At 50.9% G+C, this 15,919-nt stretch overlaps 1 protein-coding gene across 1 annotated transcript in view; it reads right to left on the bottom strand.

Annotated features, from left to right (window-relative positions):
• The window catches only part of Mvb12b (multivesicular body subunit 12B), a 163,185-nt gene that overhangs the window by 81,601 nt on the left and 65,665 nt on the right, over positions 1-15,919 (bottom strand). The window contains exon 6 of the mRNA XM_036184112.1: positions 15,075-15,197. Within this exon, the coding sequence (XP_036040005.1) occupies positions 15,075-15,197 (123 nt within the window). The remainder of the gene's footprint in view (positions 1-15,074; positions 15,198-15,919) is intronic.

Below are 15,919 nucleotides of genomic sequence, written 5' to 3'. Positions count from 1 at the left end.
TCCCTTTTATTCACACAAAACACCACTGGGAAAAAGTCGGCTGCGATGCATCACTTCAGCACCAGGTGTGAGGACGTGCTTAATGAAGGCCTCTTAATGAAATAAAAAAGGCTGATCAAACACCTGGTGCGAGCAGGGTGTGGAGTCACAGGACGGGCCCTCCACTGCACCTGCTGGCATTTTAATCAGCACCTTTCGGAGCATCCGTGCTACAAGCTGGTCAACAGTGTCAGAAAGAGGTCCCTGGCCAGTGCCCACACTCACTGACAGTCTGGGGACCCTCGCTTCTTAAGGACCATATGCTCAGAGGCTGACTCACCCTGAAGGTAATTAAAATGGATCGTTTTCAGCTGGAAGGGCCTGGCCGGCATGCAGACCCCTCTCTCAGACCTCCCAGCCTGGCTCCTGCTTCCGGGTCCTCTGAGCACCTGCACTGGGACTGAGCTCAAAAGGGTCCCAGCGAAGCCGGAGGCCACTCTTCCTTGGAAAGAGCAAGGCTCCAACAGCTGCAGGGCCAGTCTCATCCTCACTCGTGACTTTTCTTCTCTTGCTGCTCTCGGAGGCCACATCCAGGAGAAGCCAGCACCACTGTTTCTATAGTCTGATGTGACACATTTCCACACCAGTGAAGGCAATGAGTGCTGTAAGCCTACCTCACTCAAATGCTTTCCACACCCAGACAGAAACCGAATCCTATCTATCCTAGCGAGCAGGGCCCCACCCAGGGAGAGAGGGCTGTTATCTGTGCGCACACAGGCTGGGCACTAACAAGTGCCCACAGACTCTGTCCAATTGCTTATCCTTTTAGATTTATTTTTATATTTATGTGTATGTGTGTATGACTGTGTGCGGTGGTGTGCATGTATGTAGAGGTCAGAGGTCAACCTGTGGGAGCTAGTTCTCTTCTAGGAATAGAGTTAGGCTGTCAAGCTTAGTGGCAAGTGTCCCTACCCACTGGGCCATCTCACCAGCCCTGTCCATTCATCTTTACCTGGGCTCCTGCTATAAGCACTGTGTTAGTTGCTGCAATGGTTTAAGAACTCAGAGTGCAGCACATTGTCCCCGTGGGCACCTTCTACCACAAACTGAAACACGTACACAAATCTACTGCAAGGAAAAAGCTCTACATTCCGAAGACTAAAGGAGTCTAAGGTTGCAGGCGCTGGTTTTAGAACGATGAGGGCAGGGAACAGCCAGCATCTGTTGAGGGTCTCCTGCACGGCCCTAGCTGGGGCGAGAGAAAAGGCTCAGGCCACAAGACAGCAGCTATTCATGTGTCAAAACAACAACTCCAAAGATGTCACATGGCAAGATCCAGGCAGTGCAGGGTCTGAGAGGGAGAAGCAGGAGATGGGTGCTGACTTAGATAATGGAGGAGGAGAGTGCTGGGGGCTTTTGTCCCTGCAAGCACCTGAGGCCATGACAGTTGCCACTGTCCCACATGCCCCACAGCCGTCTCTAAACAAGCCAGGAGGGTACAGGTGGGGACAAAGCGACTCAGAGGGGTTAAGGAACTTGCCCAAAGTCACACAGTTAAAGAAAATGGCTGGGCTCCCATGGGAACCATGCTCTCCCTGTTACACCACGTAACCTCACTGAGGGACTGCAAAGCACACTGCAGAACCTCTCACTTCCATCCCAGCCACTCATCTGCCTTGATCAATATGATTCCAGCCTACCAACCTGACTACACAGTGAGTTTCCCTCATGGGCCACCCCCGGCCCCCACCATAGCATAATGCATTGGACAAGCCGAAAGAACAAGAACAAAAGCTGTCACAGGAAGGCCAAGGAGACCCCAGCGCACCGAGTTCCTACTGTGTGGCTCAACAGCATATGGCAAATCAATTACTAGTTTAAATCTTAAAACAAAAACATGGCAAATGCAGCACAGAAATAATCAGGTACAATGGTTCGGCTCAGATTACGGCGGCCACTGGAGTTTTGAATACAATTAATCATCGTTCCAGGCAATGGGAAGCCATATTGACACTTATTCCTAATTTGAATATTTAATTAGGGTGAAGTTCTTCATCAAATTATCGCAGAACTGGGAGAAAGCCTGGAAGACTTACACAATTACTATCTTAACCCCTTCTCAGCTGCTCCCTGCCTGAGAGCACGCTGGCTCTGTGGGAGGAGATGGCCCGCTCTGCCCTGTCCTGCCCTGTCCTGGTTCTGAGACTAGGGAGGTAGGAAGAGTTAAGACTGTGTGCAATAGAAGGAAGCCAAACAAAGATCCCAGAGTGTGAACTAGGCCTGCAGGGACCCAATTCTGAGATGGACCCTGAAGAGGAGGAAGCGACGAGCTGTGAGCTGATGGCGCCTCAGCTGCAACAGGCCTACCTACATCCCCCGCTTAATTCTAGCCAGGCCTGCAAGGAGATGCCATTACCCCATCTTAGAGAAGGAGGAACAGAGGCCTGGAGCAGTCCTGAGACTTGCCCAAAGTGGTCAAGACAGCCAAGTTACTCGTCACCCACAGCTCCCACAGCAGCTTCCTGCTGGCACTGGTCTGATTCATCAGTTAATCAATATGGACTCTTAGCCGGACTTCTAACTTATATATTCTTTTATAAACCACATCTATATACAAAGACATGCTTATGGTGTGTTGTGTAATATGAGAGTTAACATTAGTAACTAAGAGAGGAATGAGCCGGGTGGCAGTGGCCTTTAATCCCAGCACTCAGGAGGCAGAGCCATGTGGATCTCTGTGAGTTCGAGGCCAGCCTGGTCTACAGAGTGAGATCCAGGACAGCCTCTAAAACTAATGTGCCTTGGCTAAGGTACCATGGAAGGCAGGTTGATGACAAATTGCTATCATTAGAACCATTCAACCTTGTGAGTTTATTGTTATTCAGTAGATTCTGACTCTGTGGGAAGACACAAACCTGCTCAGCTGTGTCTCTGGCATAGTGTGCTCAGGGCACCCACCACACCTGGTTTTTCATGTTGGTTCTGGTATTGAACTCAGGTCTTTATGTTTGCCTGGCAAGCACTTCATGGACTGAACTGTATGCTCAGTTCCCACAAAAAGGCTTTGGTTGGCATTTCATTACATTCCACCCCAGTGATTACACAACCCAAAGTAAGAACTCTCTCCTCCAAGACACCTCTACTTTCAGCCCTCACTCAGGCTAAAGGCCTCTTCTTCTGAGCTCCATGGAGATGCAAAGGATCAGCGACAGACTGGGCCACAGGAGCAAATATCTTAACTGATGATTTAAATGGCTCCATCAGCTGCTTTTGGGCGGCCTTCTACCTCCCTCTGCAATGGTCCCTTCAGCAGGACAGAGGGAAGGAACCACTCCATACAGTCCAACACCACCTAGCCCCTCTCACCACAGCTACCAGACCTAAGTCCGGTCACAGAAGGAGACCCCTGGATCATCAGGCCCGCTCTGAGCAAATGGCGTCAGGAACTCTGAAACTTTCCTTTGTATATTACATTAATCCATATAAGAAAATCTCGCTTTTAATGAGGAGTGATGTAGTCACAAACTCTCCAGAGCCATAATTAGAGCAAACTAATTGAAGTTGTGTTTTGACACACTTTCCAAATTCACGGGCGCCGGATGACATATTCACAACACTGCTGCCGCACCACCATGGCGACGGCAAAATCATTAGGCTAATAACGCTTATTTGCATTCTTATCGTGCCGGCAGCTCTCTCTTAAACACTGTTTCTACTACTGCTCCTTTACTGTAACTCTCCACTAGACGGCATTAACAGTAATTATTAGTGCTTTAGTGGAATTTTAATGTTAAGAAGAACAACGTGCATCAGCATACACTGAGTGGCAATGCTGTCTTCGTAACCACCACCCATCTGCAGGTTTGGGGATGCTCCCCTGGCCCTGGGCCCCAGGGTGACCAGATGCCATCTCTGTAGCATTTATAGCAACCTCGCAGGGTCCACACCCAGTTAGATCTGAAGTTCCTCATTTACTGTTTCCTTCTCTCTCTTGTAAGGACAATAAAATGAAATAGTTAAATAGGGATTTTTTTTTTTTTTTTCCGAGCTGTTAGAAAAAAATTCTCAATTTACAATCCTGTCTCTGCCAATAATACTAATGAGTTCCAGGAGGCCAGTCTCTGTCGCCACCCACCCTCATGGGGATTAAAGGCAGACAGGGACAACTCACTTGTGGGTGGGAGGAGGCTGGATCCACCAATGTGGAGGCACTGTTTGCCACCAGCAAGGCCAAGTTTTTGTATATTTAACTCAGACAGACAGATAGACAGACAGGCACACACGCGCGCGCGCGCACACACACACACACACCCCGAAGACTCGACAGTTTTAAATAATGGTTATTAATGACACGCTCTTTGAAAGTGACAAATTACTTCTGATATTTAGAATCCAAGAGGTATGAAGAGTGATCATGTTCCAAGGAACATGACAGGAAATGACAGTGGACACACAGAGCTGTCACTGACCTGGAGTGGGAGGAAGGCAGGGGGCCTGCTTGGGACACTGGGCTGGTATACATGGTGGTGACCACACACTGCCCCAGCTGTCCATGCTGTGACTGAGGGCATATCCTGGCAGGGGTACACACCCTAGTGGTATGCTCATCTTCTGTGGAAAACCTGAGGTTCTTGCTGTGTTGTGGGGAGACCTGGGAGCCACTGAAATCCCCAGCTCCTTAAGTATCCTAGGATTAGAAACAACCATGGCTTCATTCACTGCCCACGAACACTCTTCAACAGACTGTGGGATCCTGTCGATCCTCCACTGGGACTCAGACAGACAGAGTAAACACTTCTTCCTTGCAGAATGGCCAAAGACGATCTGTTCACCCAAAGCCTGGGGGATTTTCTGTTGACCAGCTTATAATCCTGTAGCAATCTGCTATTTTTCAAGTCACAATTATTTCCAAAAAAATTAAAAAGGGGAGCAAACTCTCAGAGCTGCATGGCACTCTGATTCACTGTATTTATTCACTACACTTAAGTTTTATCACAGTCAGACCCTGCAACACCAAACACCTACCTCCCATATGAAGGAAATGAAGAGAAAAAGAGCCTGGCCAGGCCGCACCCTTCCATCCCAGATGATCAAGTCTAATCCTATAAACTGAAATATTTAAAGAGTCACTAAACCTCGCTGACCCAACTTCTAAAAACCAGGAACACATGGGTGCCACTTGCTTTTCATCTCCTTCCAGCTGACATGGCCGCCTTTCCGAATTTCCAGAGCAGCAGCCAAGCCCATAGCGAGCTGCATGTGTGAGAGCCCAGGGCAGGCAAGCGGCCAGGCAGCACTCGAAGCCCCAGACCCAACCAAGAACCCCGGCAACAGCTTCCTCCTCTAGCCTGCTCCATCTTAAGAGCCATGGAAAACATCTTGGTTAGCAGAATAAGTTTCTGGCAAGGAGGAAGTGCGATGTGGCCATGGGCTGGACAGCTGTGTTTGGTCTGGCACCAGTTCATACCTGCTGGCTATAGGAAACACAGAGGCAAAAGGCTGAAAAACCAGGAGGCCCGAGGCTCATTGAAGGAAGCAGGGTGTGCTTGTGGTCCTGGACTCTAGTGCTGGCTTCTCCTAAGCCTCACTCTTTGCAGGTCAGTCTTCTCTCTTAAAAGAGAGACTGCATTGTTTACCTTGGAAAAGATAAAAGCTATGTATGTACATGTACACACATGCACATATATGCACATACACATGCGCACAACCACAGACATGCACTTAAGCATTTATATGATGCCTAACACAGGATGCTCAGAAACTTGTAGCTGAAATGGTAACAACTGTATTTATTCTAATAATCACTATTAATACCATTCAACTAGAAAGAAAACATATGCCGTTCAAGAAGGGTCTTTGAATTGAATTTTACCTAACCCATGGGCAAAAATTCAACCCAAATAAACTCAAAAGGTTTTCTGAAAGTTACTGAAGGCAAAGGATTTTATTAAATATCCAAATTAATAATTGAAACCCTGTCTTGAAACAGAGCAGTCTAGAGGGGAGGGAGGTGAGCCCCCCAGGAAAGAGTGCAGGCGAATGCTCATTTTTACTGTTTCAGATTTCCACTAGAGACCCAAGTGAAATATTCTACAGAGCTACCTACACAGAGACTGTCAGCTTCCACTCTGATAAAAGGTAAAACATCCTCCTCTAAGTGGCCAGGTTCACAAAACCAACCCCAAAGTGAGCCTGACGCACGAACTATTTTCATAATCCCGAAAAAGCCCTTTCTCCAAAGCTGGGGGCTGACCGCACGAAGAGCAGGGTACACTGGAGAGTGAGCCTCAGGAAGGACTTGGCATCCACAACCCAGCTTTCCAGGACAACCTCTATGCAGAAGCCACACAACTATCACCGTGAGAAATGAGACGCTCTCTATGTCACATGAACTACAGCATAGCGTCCTAGCAAATTTGCAAGCAGCAGACACCTTGTTCAAACCTGGTGTGAGGGACTGACAGCCGCTGTGGCTCAGAGGTGGGAGCCATATTGACTAATAGTCAATTCTTCATTAAACAGAAGCCCTGACTTCCCAAGACGCCATATTAAAAATTAATATCTAAAAGTGTATTGCTCAGCCTAAAGTCATCATTCATACTGAACAATACCAAACTGCATTCTAATGAAATTTCTCCTTCAAAATTCCCCGACAGCAGCACGAAGTTGGTTTGGCTTCAGAAGTGGTGGAAGGCTCTGGTCACCAGCACCTTACTGGGAAGGTGGCTTTAACAAGACTCTCTCTGGTCCGGAATCAACAATACTGCCCGGAACCCTGCCGAAGTAGGGTGGTGGAGCTGTGTGAGGGATGATGACATGGGACCTTTGGGTATGGACGGTACTGCCTTCGGCCAGCAGCTCAAGGGCACACACTGGATCCCTTTAGTGTGAATTCAGATGCTGATGTCATGTCCAGCCAGGGGGCCTGGGGAGGCGATGTCCCTGCCAACGCCTCCCACTCTGACTGCTGGTCTGGAGCCTGGAGAAGCTGCCTGTTTATGACAGTTGAGTGCCAGAGGGCTGTCTCTCAATCAGGTATAGGCCTAGTTCTCAATGAAAGCTCAATAAATTCAACAACCAAGGGCCATGTAGTCACAGGCTGTGGGCACAGGAGAGGCCGCAGGCTGAAGGGAGCTGGCCTATGGGCTGAGATCTGGGCTGATATGGGCTGAGATCTGACATACCAGCTGTAGACACTAGGAAAGGAACCTCATTTCTTTAATATCCATTTCTCTACTTAAAATGGGGCTGACAGCAGTGCCTGCCCCATGGAGCTATTGTTAGGATGTTTGTTTATTGCTTATAAAGTCCCTGAGACGGCTGGGCAACCCAGCACTGCTGTGTGGGTCTCTGCCATCTGGGGCTGGGTGACAGGAGGGCTGTATAGACAATACAAGAGGTGAAAAGAAGGTGGTAAGTACATAGTGACTCCTAGCTCTACACCAGCTCACATTATACAGTCAATACATAAGTTCTGAAATTGTTTCCCACATGCTGGGCACCTGGGACTCAGAGGTCTTAACCAATCTGCAGCCACATTTCATCCCAACCACTTCTTGTATCAGAAGAAATGGCACAGCTGAAAGGTTCCAACTCACGGTGCCAGCCTACCGCCATCACTGCTGTTTGGGTGGTCAGTCTTCTTTGGGGCCACCATGGGCCAGGAGGACGTCCAGCCTAACTCTTCACAAGGAAGAGGCTAGCACAGGTGAGCACTCTCATAGGGGCTGCCAGAATGAGTCACTGCTGGACCCCAGCAGCCTCACCCCTGCCCCAGCTCTGGAGCCCAGGCCTGGTTCCTGCAGCAGCCTCACCCCTGCCCCAGCTCTGGAGCCCAGGCCTGGTTCCTGCAGCAGCCTCACCCCTGCCCCAGCTCTGGAGCCCAGGCCTGGTTCCTGCAGCAGCTTCACCCCTGCCCCAGCTCTGGAGCCCAGCCCTGGTTCCTGCAGCAGCCTCACCCCTGCCCCAGCTCTGGAGCCCAGGCCTGGTTCCTGCAGCAGCCTCACCCCTGCCCCAGCTCTGGAGCCCAGCCCTGGTTCCTGCAGCAGCCTCACCCCTGCCCCAGCTCTGGAGCCCAGCCCTGGTTCCTGCAGCAGCCTCACCCCTGCCCCAGCTCTGGAGCCCAGCCCTGGTTCCTGCAGCAGCCTCACCCCTGCCCCAGCTCTGGAGCCCAGGCCTGGTTCCTGCAGCAGCCTCACCCCTGCCCCAGCTCTGGAGCCCAGGCCTGGTTCCTGCAGCAGCCTCACCCCTGCCCCAGCTCTGGAGCCCAGGCCTGGTTCCTGCAGCAGCCTCACCCCTGCCCCAGCTCTGGAGCTCCTCTAACAGCCAGCTGCCGGCCCTCTCTAGGGAGTGGTATGAGGCACACAATGGATTCAAACTTCAGAGCAAACATCTGTGCACCTTGGGCAAAGAAGCTTTACACCATGGTGTGCACCTTAAAAAGCATCTCACTAAACAAATAAAACAAAATCTGGGTGGGTTTTGTGAAGGAAAGAAAATCTAACTGCAGTGGTGCTGAGCCCCAAGCTCTCTTGACAGGACCGGGGCAGAGCGCCCACCCACCTCCGACTTGCCCGTGGCTCACCATGGAAGACCAACTCAGAGCATGCCAAGGCTGCTCACCATTAGTAGGGAGGAACAGTTCCTTGGAACCAATTCTGAGCCTTCTCTGCTAGCCTGACCAGGAGGTAGGGTGCACATGGCGACCTTACACCACACCACAGCATTTCACCCCAACCCTCAGGGCAGAGCCCTCCCCTATGCAGAATCTGCCAGGCACTCTTAAAGGCAAAGACCTGCAGTGCCATCTCCCGCCATGCACAACAGGAAGTGTGAGCCACCACGGGAAGAGGAGACACAGCCTCCCTGCCCTGGGCTGGTGGGCTTCTCACTCCAGTCCTGCTTCAGCAGGTGAAGTGGCAGACATCTATGATGCAAAGAGGATCTTGTAATTGAAAGCTGACAGAGGCAGCTGGAAGATTTGAGGCTATCGGTGTAGACATGAGGACTCTGCTTGCAGGGGACATTCCATGAGGCAGCTAACCTGGGCCCTGGGTCCTGCAGGGAGGCGGGGTCGGGCAAGCAGGATGCTGTTTGGCTCATGGGCTGTGACAGGGATGTGACAGCAGTGAGAACAGGTGGCATGATCTCCTTCAGGAAGGGCCATTAACCTTTTAGATGACGGCCCGGGACCCAAATGATGGAGCCATTTTTGAGGTCAGCAGGATCTATGTTCTTGAAACCTGACACGACATGCAAAAGTTGTGACTGAGCCGTGCTGTCCCGGGAGGAAGATGAAGTGCTGTCAGAATTGCCCCATTTCTCAGAGTCTGTCATGGAATGATAACACCCATGCAAAGAGTTGAGTACAATTATGTCTGTCACTGAGAAACACACTTGGAAACCAACTGACAACTTTCTGGGAGCTGGCAAATCACTGGGAGATCCCCAAACACCTCTAAGCAGCAAGCACCAGGCCGCAGAGAGGCCAGTTTGGCTGACTGACACCTGGGAATGGCTCCAAGCAGCTGCACTTTGAGGGGGTGATGCTATGACCCCCTACTGGAAAACGTGGAGTGCACTCTGTGGCTTTTGGTGAGACAGTCCTCTCTCCTGGGGGTCAGATGTTCATGAAGGACAGGCAGGCCTGGTAGGGTTTCTCCTACATGACCACAGCGCACAAACAAGGACTCATACTCCAGGCCTGTAAGTAGGGCAACACCCAGCCACTGTGTGCATGTGTTCTAGTTTCTAGGCAGCCCCCATTCAAGGTCTGCCCACAAACGAACTGAATCAGCATGTCCAGCACTCTGGGTTCCTAGCTACTTACTTCAGATGGGCACTGGAGGGGATCCTATAGCAACCGTTTAAACACACCAGTGCTGGCCAGAGACACAGTGTCAGCACCACTGATACCTGGGTGTTCTGCAAGGCCTGTCTGCACCTATCCCAGGCATGCCACAGGAGCAGCTTTCCTCCTCCCAGAGACCCTGTCACTGACACCAGCACTTGAGAGCAAGGGGCAGTGCCTGTGGGATCTGGAGCAGGTCTCGGTGGCCAACGCCTACTGAGCCCTCCCAACATACCCTTAACCAAGGCTGCCACAGCACGCTGTCTGCTGAACCTGAATTTCTAAGGGAGGGGGCACGACAGGCGGTTTTAATTTGTCAACTTGACACAATCTAGAAACACCTGGGAGAAGTCTCAGTGAAGAACTGTCTAAATTAGACTGGCCCGAGGGCGTGATGATGAGTTATCCTGAGTCTGTGAACTTATGTTTGGAGACCCAGCACAAAAGTGGGCAGCACTATTCCCTAGGTAGGGTCCTGAACTGTCTAAAGTGGATGAAGCTAGCTGAGCGCAAGCCTGCGGCACAACATTCGCAGCTCTCTGCTCCTGGCTCTAGAGGTGACGTGACCAACTCCCGACTCCTGCTGCTCTGGCCTCCTCTGTGATGGACTGCAGCCTGGAGCTAAAGGCTAAAGAGAATGAGCTAAAGAAACCCTTGCTCCCTCAGCTGCATCGTCAGGGTATTTCATCACAGCAACCAGGAGCTCAACCAGGCCAGGAGCAGAGATGGACACCTCCTGACTAAGGTGTGAGAAGCATGATTCCTCCAGTGGCATGGAGGTCTGAGAGACCCCACCTCTCTCTGCTAGTGTGACAATATACCCCGATAAACAATGTCAGACAGAGAAGGTTTGGCTCATAGGTGCAAATCTTTCATAGTCAGCCAGCTCTGTTGCTTTGGGGTGGAGAGAAACATGTAGCTGAGTAAAGCTTCTCACCTCAAGGTGGCCAGAAAGCAGGGAGGCTTGGGGGGGAGACTCCAGTGACTCACTTCCTCTTATCGAGCCCCACCTTTCCAGTGTCTACCATTTCCCAATCACCTGTTCAACTGCGAATCCATTAGTAAATTAGTTTCTGATTAACTCAACACTATCATGATCTAGTTACACACACAAACAGTCTCACCTTCAACACTATGAACATCTGAGGGATACCTCCCACCAAACCCTCAGCAGTAGCTCATGACCTCCCCCCCCCCCCCAAATGGTTCCGTCAAGCCACAGAGCCCACTTCTGTGAGGTTATTTATTTATTTATTTGTATTTTTTTTGGTTTTTCGAGACAGGGCTTCTCTGTGTAGTTTTGGTGTCTGTCCTGGATCTTGCTCTATAGACCAGGCTGGCCTCGAACTCACAGAGATCCACCTGGCTCTGCCTCATGAATGCTGGGATTAAAGGCGTGTGCCACACCGCCCAGCTGTTTGTTTAAAAAGGAAATGTTGAAAACCAGTGCAGTGGTTCATGTCTCCAATCTCAGCACCCAGGAGGCATAGGCAGGTGGGTCTCTGGTCTACATAACAAGTTAGTAAGTCCCAAGGTTATGGAGAGACCTAGTCTTGGGGCGGGGGTGGGGGATGATGTCCCAAATCTGTCACCTTCGACCCACCTTAGCTTCCCCCCCTTCTCCATTCACAAATGCTCTCTCTAATGTTAACCATTTAAATAGCTGAAGCCAGCTGCCTACCTGTGCAGTTTAGCAGTTTACATGACTCTCTGCCGAACCTGCCAGGTGTGATGGGAACATAGCATGGCCATATACAGCAGGGTGCATGCCACAAGCTCAGGATCAGCTCATTTCACACACACACACACACACACACACACACACACACACACACACACACACACACCCTACCTCTGGGCCAAGTCTTCTGGTCCTGTGCTGTGGACCATGTGACCTCGGGAGGTCTTTTTTACACCCACTGCCTTCTACCTCCTGGTCCCCAGGGGTGCTGCAGCTGTGGAGTTCTACAGTATTGACCCTATCCTTGGCACAGCCCTCTCCCCAGTGACTGTGTTGTCTGTGGTTTGATAAGCATGACTCTGACATCTTTATCAAGCTTCTGATCCCACTGCTCAGCAAGCTAGGGCCAGCAGCCCACCAAGATCCATACCCTATGCCCCCAAGTGGCAGTCCTGAGCAGAACAGGAAGCGCCCCATCTCCACAGAGCTGGCTCACTTAGCTAAGGCCAGCCCAGCAGAGGGGTCCTCAGCCCTCAGGTCACCCCATCCTACTGGATAATGTACCCGACACTGATGGGCAGGGGTGGAATGCTTGCTGCCTGGAGGGAGATCTAGCCTCCAGGTCCTGGACCAAGTGGCCTGCCCCAGAGACCTAGCAGAGGTTTGTGGGTGAAACCAGGGCTTACTGTACAGAGGGTGAGTTCTACCAAGCTATTTTATACTGCTTTTGACACAAATTCCACTGAACTCAACGCTCAATTCACCAGACATCGCCAACGAGCATCCTACCTACCCTGAGGCCTTTGATTAGGAAGGCAGGGAGGGGCCTCAGATCAAGTTCCACCATGACTGCCCCTGCAGCAGTGGGAAGGCTCGGGTGCTGCTGGGATGAGGAAGGTGATGGCCTGTCACCTGTGAAAAGGTCAGCAAATGCCCCTTTTGTCTGAAGTCAAGTTGGAAATGATAGCTCTCCGAAAAGCTGCTGGGAATGCTTTAAATCCAAGTGTTGGCAGAGCACATGTTCTTGGCTTTTGAGATGCACTCCCAGACTCATGAGACAGCTCATCTGCCACCCACTCCATCTCCCTCCAGCGAGTATCCTGCCACCTTCTAGGTGGCCAGTAGAGGGCACCCCACCACCACGCTCCGGGCAGCTATGCTTTGGTTCTCAGATCAGGTGTTCCCACACAAAGACCAGCAAAGTACCTGATGTTTGCGATTTACTGCTCCATGGGAAAATCATGAACTTGCTATATATGCGCTGATGTCACCTACATAAAAGTACACAGGGAATGAGCTCAAAGGAAATGTAACAAAAGGTTATGAGAATGTGCTCACTGGAAACGGGTTTTGTTTTTCCATTATGTTCTATATTCTGCCAATTTCCCACAAGCACTTAGTGCTCTTGTGATTGAAAAACTCGGCAGTGCTCACGGATGGGGAGTCATCTGGAGGGGCAGCAACATGGTTCCTCACTGTTGGAGAAGCCTGTGCTGTGACAGTGACAATGGGGCTCTCACCCAGTAACCTGAGCACAGGCAGCCCAGAGGGGTGCCACAGGGGAGGCCCAGGGTTCCTGTGAGCACGAGCTCAAGAGGAGGAAACAGGAATGGAAGTGAGGTGCCAGTCTGCCTTAGTTCTGTGGCCTGGAGCTGGGACACAGCGGACTGAAAGTCAGGGGCAGGGGTAGGGTGTGGGAATCTGGGCAGGGGTAGTCTATGGGGGGAGCTGAGTCTTCAAGTTATCTTAAAGCTGTCAGTCCCTACAAAGTCCCAGCATGCTCAGCCTTTCCTGTCTTCAATAGAAAATTGAAGTAACTAGCAATTCTTAAAAAAATAAATAAAAATCAAAGATACTGGATAGGAAAAGAATAAAATTCCAAAGCCAACTCACAAAAGATAAAAACAGCAAACCTAGATGACTTAAGAGGCTCGCCCAGGCACGCACACTGCCTGTAAATCAACAGCCAGCCAAAGAGGAGACTGGAAGAAACACACAACAGCATTTGCATACAGGAGGTGATCCTTCTGAATGCCGCTGACTTAACTCAGCCAAATTAGAATACATTTTATATTGACTATTTTGACATTTGTTTTATTTGGCAAGTAAAACAGAACTGATCCAATTTCCCTGCAGCCACTGTAAACCATAAACTGTGCGCCAAGGCCATAAAACACACAGCCTTGTAAGGGCTGTGCTTGGGTGACGCCACCCTCCAGCCCCACCAGCTCCGGGCTGCTGGCTGTGGCGTAGGTGACCTGGCTCTCCTATGATATTCTGTTTCTTCTGGGACAGTAGGAACCCTGTCCAGTAAGTTTTTGTCAAGTCAACACAAGCTAGGATCATTAGGAAAGAGGGAACCACTACTGAGAAAATGCCTCCATCAGCTCGGCCTGTATGCAAGCCTGTGGGGGCATTTTCTTGATCAATGCTAACTGATGTGGGAGGGCCCAGCCCACCATGGGGAGCTAGCCATGGAGAAAGAACACTCCTGCATGGCCTTCGTCGGTTTCTGCCCTGTCTTCCTCAGTGATGGGCTATGACAGGAATGGACGCGCCAAGTCAGTCTTCCAGGTTACCCTTGTAGCGGTTTGTGTTTGTGTTTGTGTTTGTTTTGTTTGTGTTTGTTTTTCACAGCAATGGGAAACAAATTAGAACGGCTCCATTCCACGCAGCAGGACTTAGCAGCTGTTTGAGGTGATGCCCATTTCTGGGTCCTTCCAGACCACATGTGTCTTTGGAGACTGGCTCTATTTATCCAAGGCAGTTGGCCCCAAGGGCTCTGCAGCCTCTGCATTTAACTCAGACTTGAGCTGACGATGAGCACTGCAGACGAATCTAAGTGGACCTTACCCAGCACAGATGTCAGCCTGAAACGACGCTGGCAGAATTATTATTATTTTAATGAATGCAATCTCCTAAAAACTCGCCACTTTCTAAGGACTTCTGGCTTGTAGTCCCTGGAAAGCACAAACATCATGGGCAGCTAACCAGCCCTGCTGGGTCTCTGATGGGCTACTGGCAGAGCTAAGAGGGAGTTCTGTCCTCTGGAAGCCAGGGCCCTGGTCACTGGCTGTCACACACACCTGTGTGTCTATAAGCTCATTTGAATGGCAAGCCAATTTCTGTGTTTTGTTTAATCTGGTTTGGTTTTTGAGACAGGGTCTCACTATGTAGCCTTGACTGGCCTGGAACTTGCTACATAGACCATGCTGGCCTGGAACTCAAAAATCTGCCTGCTTCTGCCCTCTGCCTCCTGAATGCTGGGATTAAGGGTGAGAGACACCACGCCCAGATTGACCAACCAAGTTTGAGCCCCACCTCCAGCTGTGTTGGGAACCTGTGGTATACCCATGATATAGAATATCGAGAGGCCTTTACACACACGGAACACACAGAGTTCTGACTACGACTTTTTAAGGCCCAAGTTTAGACCTGCAAATTTTCAGCTACATGTTACACTATTTCAGCAGGTATTAAGTGGGTGCTTTCTAAATTGGTGCATGGCTTGGCAGCGCCCAAGGCCATGGAAGTGCATGGGTGAGATCCTCAACAAAGCCTCACCTGGGAAGGTTTGGGGCTGGGGTGGAAGCCGCTGACGACTGTGAGGGCGTGGTAGGTTGAGATGAGTCGTGGTTTCTTGGCACTCTACCCATGCGATACCAGATGCCCATGCTGTTCAGTTCCCTGCAGGAGAAAAAGGAAACCTTCAAGGCTCTGCTGAGCTTGGAGCACTGACCTGAGCCACAAAGCCAACCATTACCTCATTATGCGCTGTCTCAAACCCCAGGAAGACCACTCTCACCATGTAAGACAGGCTCCATCACCCCCTTCATGCTCTGAGCCTAGCACGACTGCCACTATGCCATCAGGCCTTCTTTGTGTGTGGTGTGGCCATCTTTACTGACCTGCGCATGCCCACCCGCCTGCTCTGGGTATGCCCACCTGCCTGCTCTGGGTATGCCCACCTGCCTGCTCTGGATATGCCCACCTGCCTGCACTGTGTATGCCCACCTGCCTGCTCTGGGCATGCCCATCTGCCTGCTCTGGATATGCCCATCTGCCTGCTCTGGACATGCCCACCTGTCTGCTCTGGATATGCCCACCTGTCTGCTCTGGATATGCCCATCTGCCTGCTCTGGACATGCCCACCTGTCTGCTCTGGATATGCCCACCTGTCTGCTCTGGATATGCCCATCTGCCTGCTCTGGACATGCCCACCTGCCTGCTCTGGATATGCCCACCTGCCTGCTCTGGGCATGCCCACCTGCCTGCTCTGGGTACACTGCCTTGCTTGTTGGCATGTGCTCACATTTCCTTTTACCATCTCACTGCTCTCAAGTACTCTATGTGGTCAGGGTGAGGCAGCTGAGGAGGCTCTGGAGACACATGCCTGACTTCCACATGTC

The sequence above is a fragment of the Onychomys torridus genome, chromosome 4 (genome assembly GCF_903995425.1).
Source record: "Onychomys torridus chromosome 4, mOncTor1.1, whole genome shotgun sequence".
NCBI lineage: Eukaryota > Metazoa > Chordata > Mammalia > Rodentia > Cricetidae > Onychomys > Onychomys torridus.
This window is presented reverse-complemented; position numbering and strand designations above follow the sequence as displayed.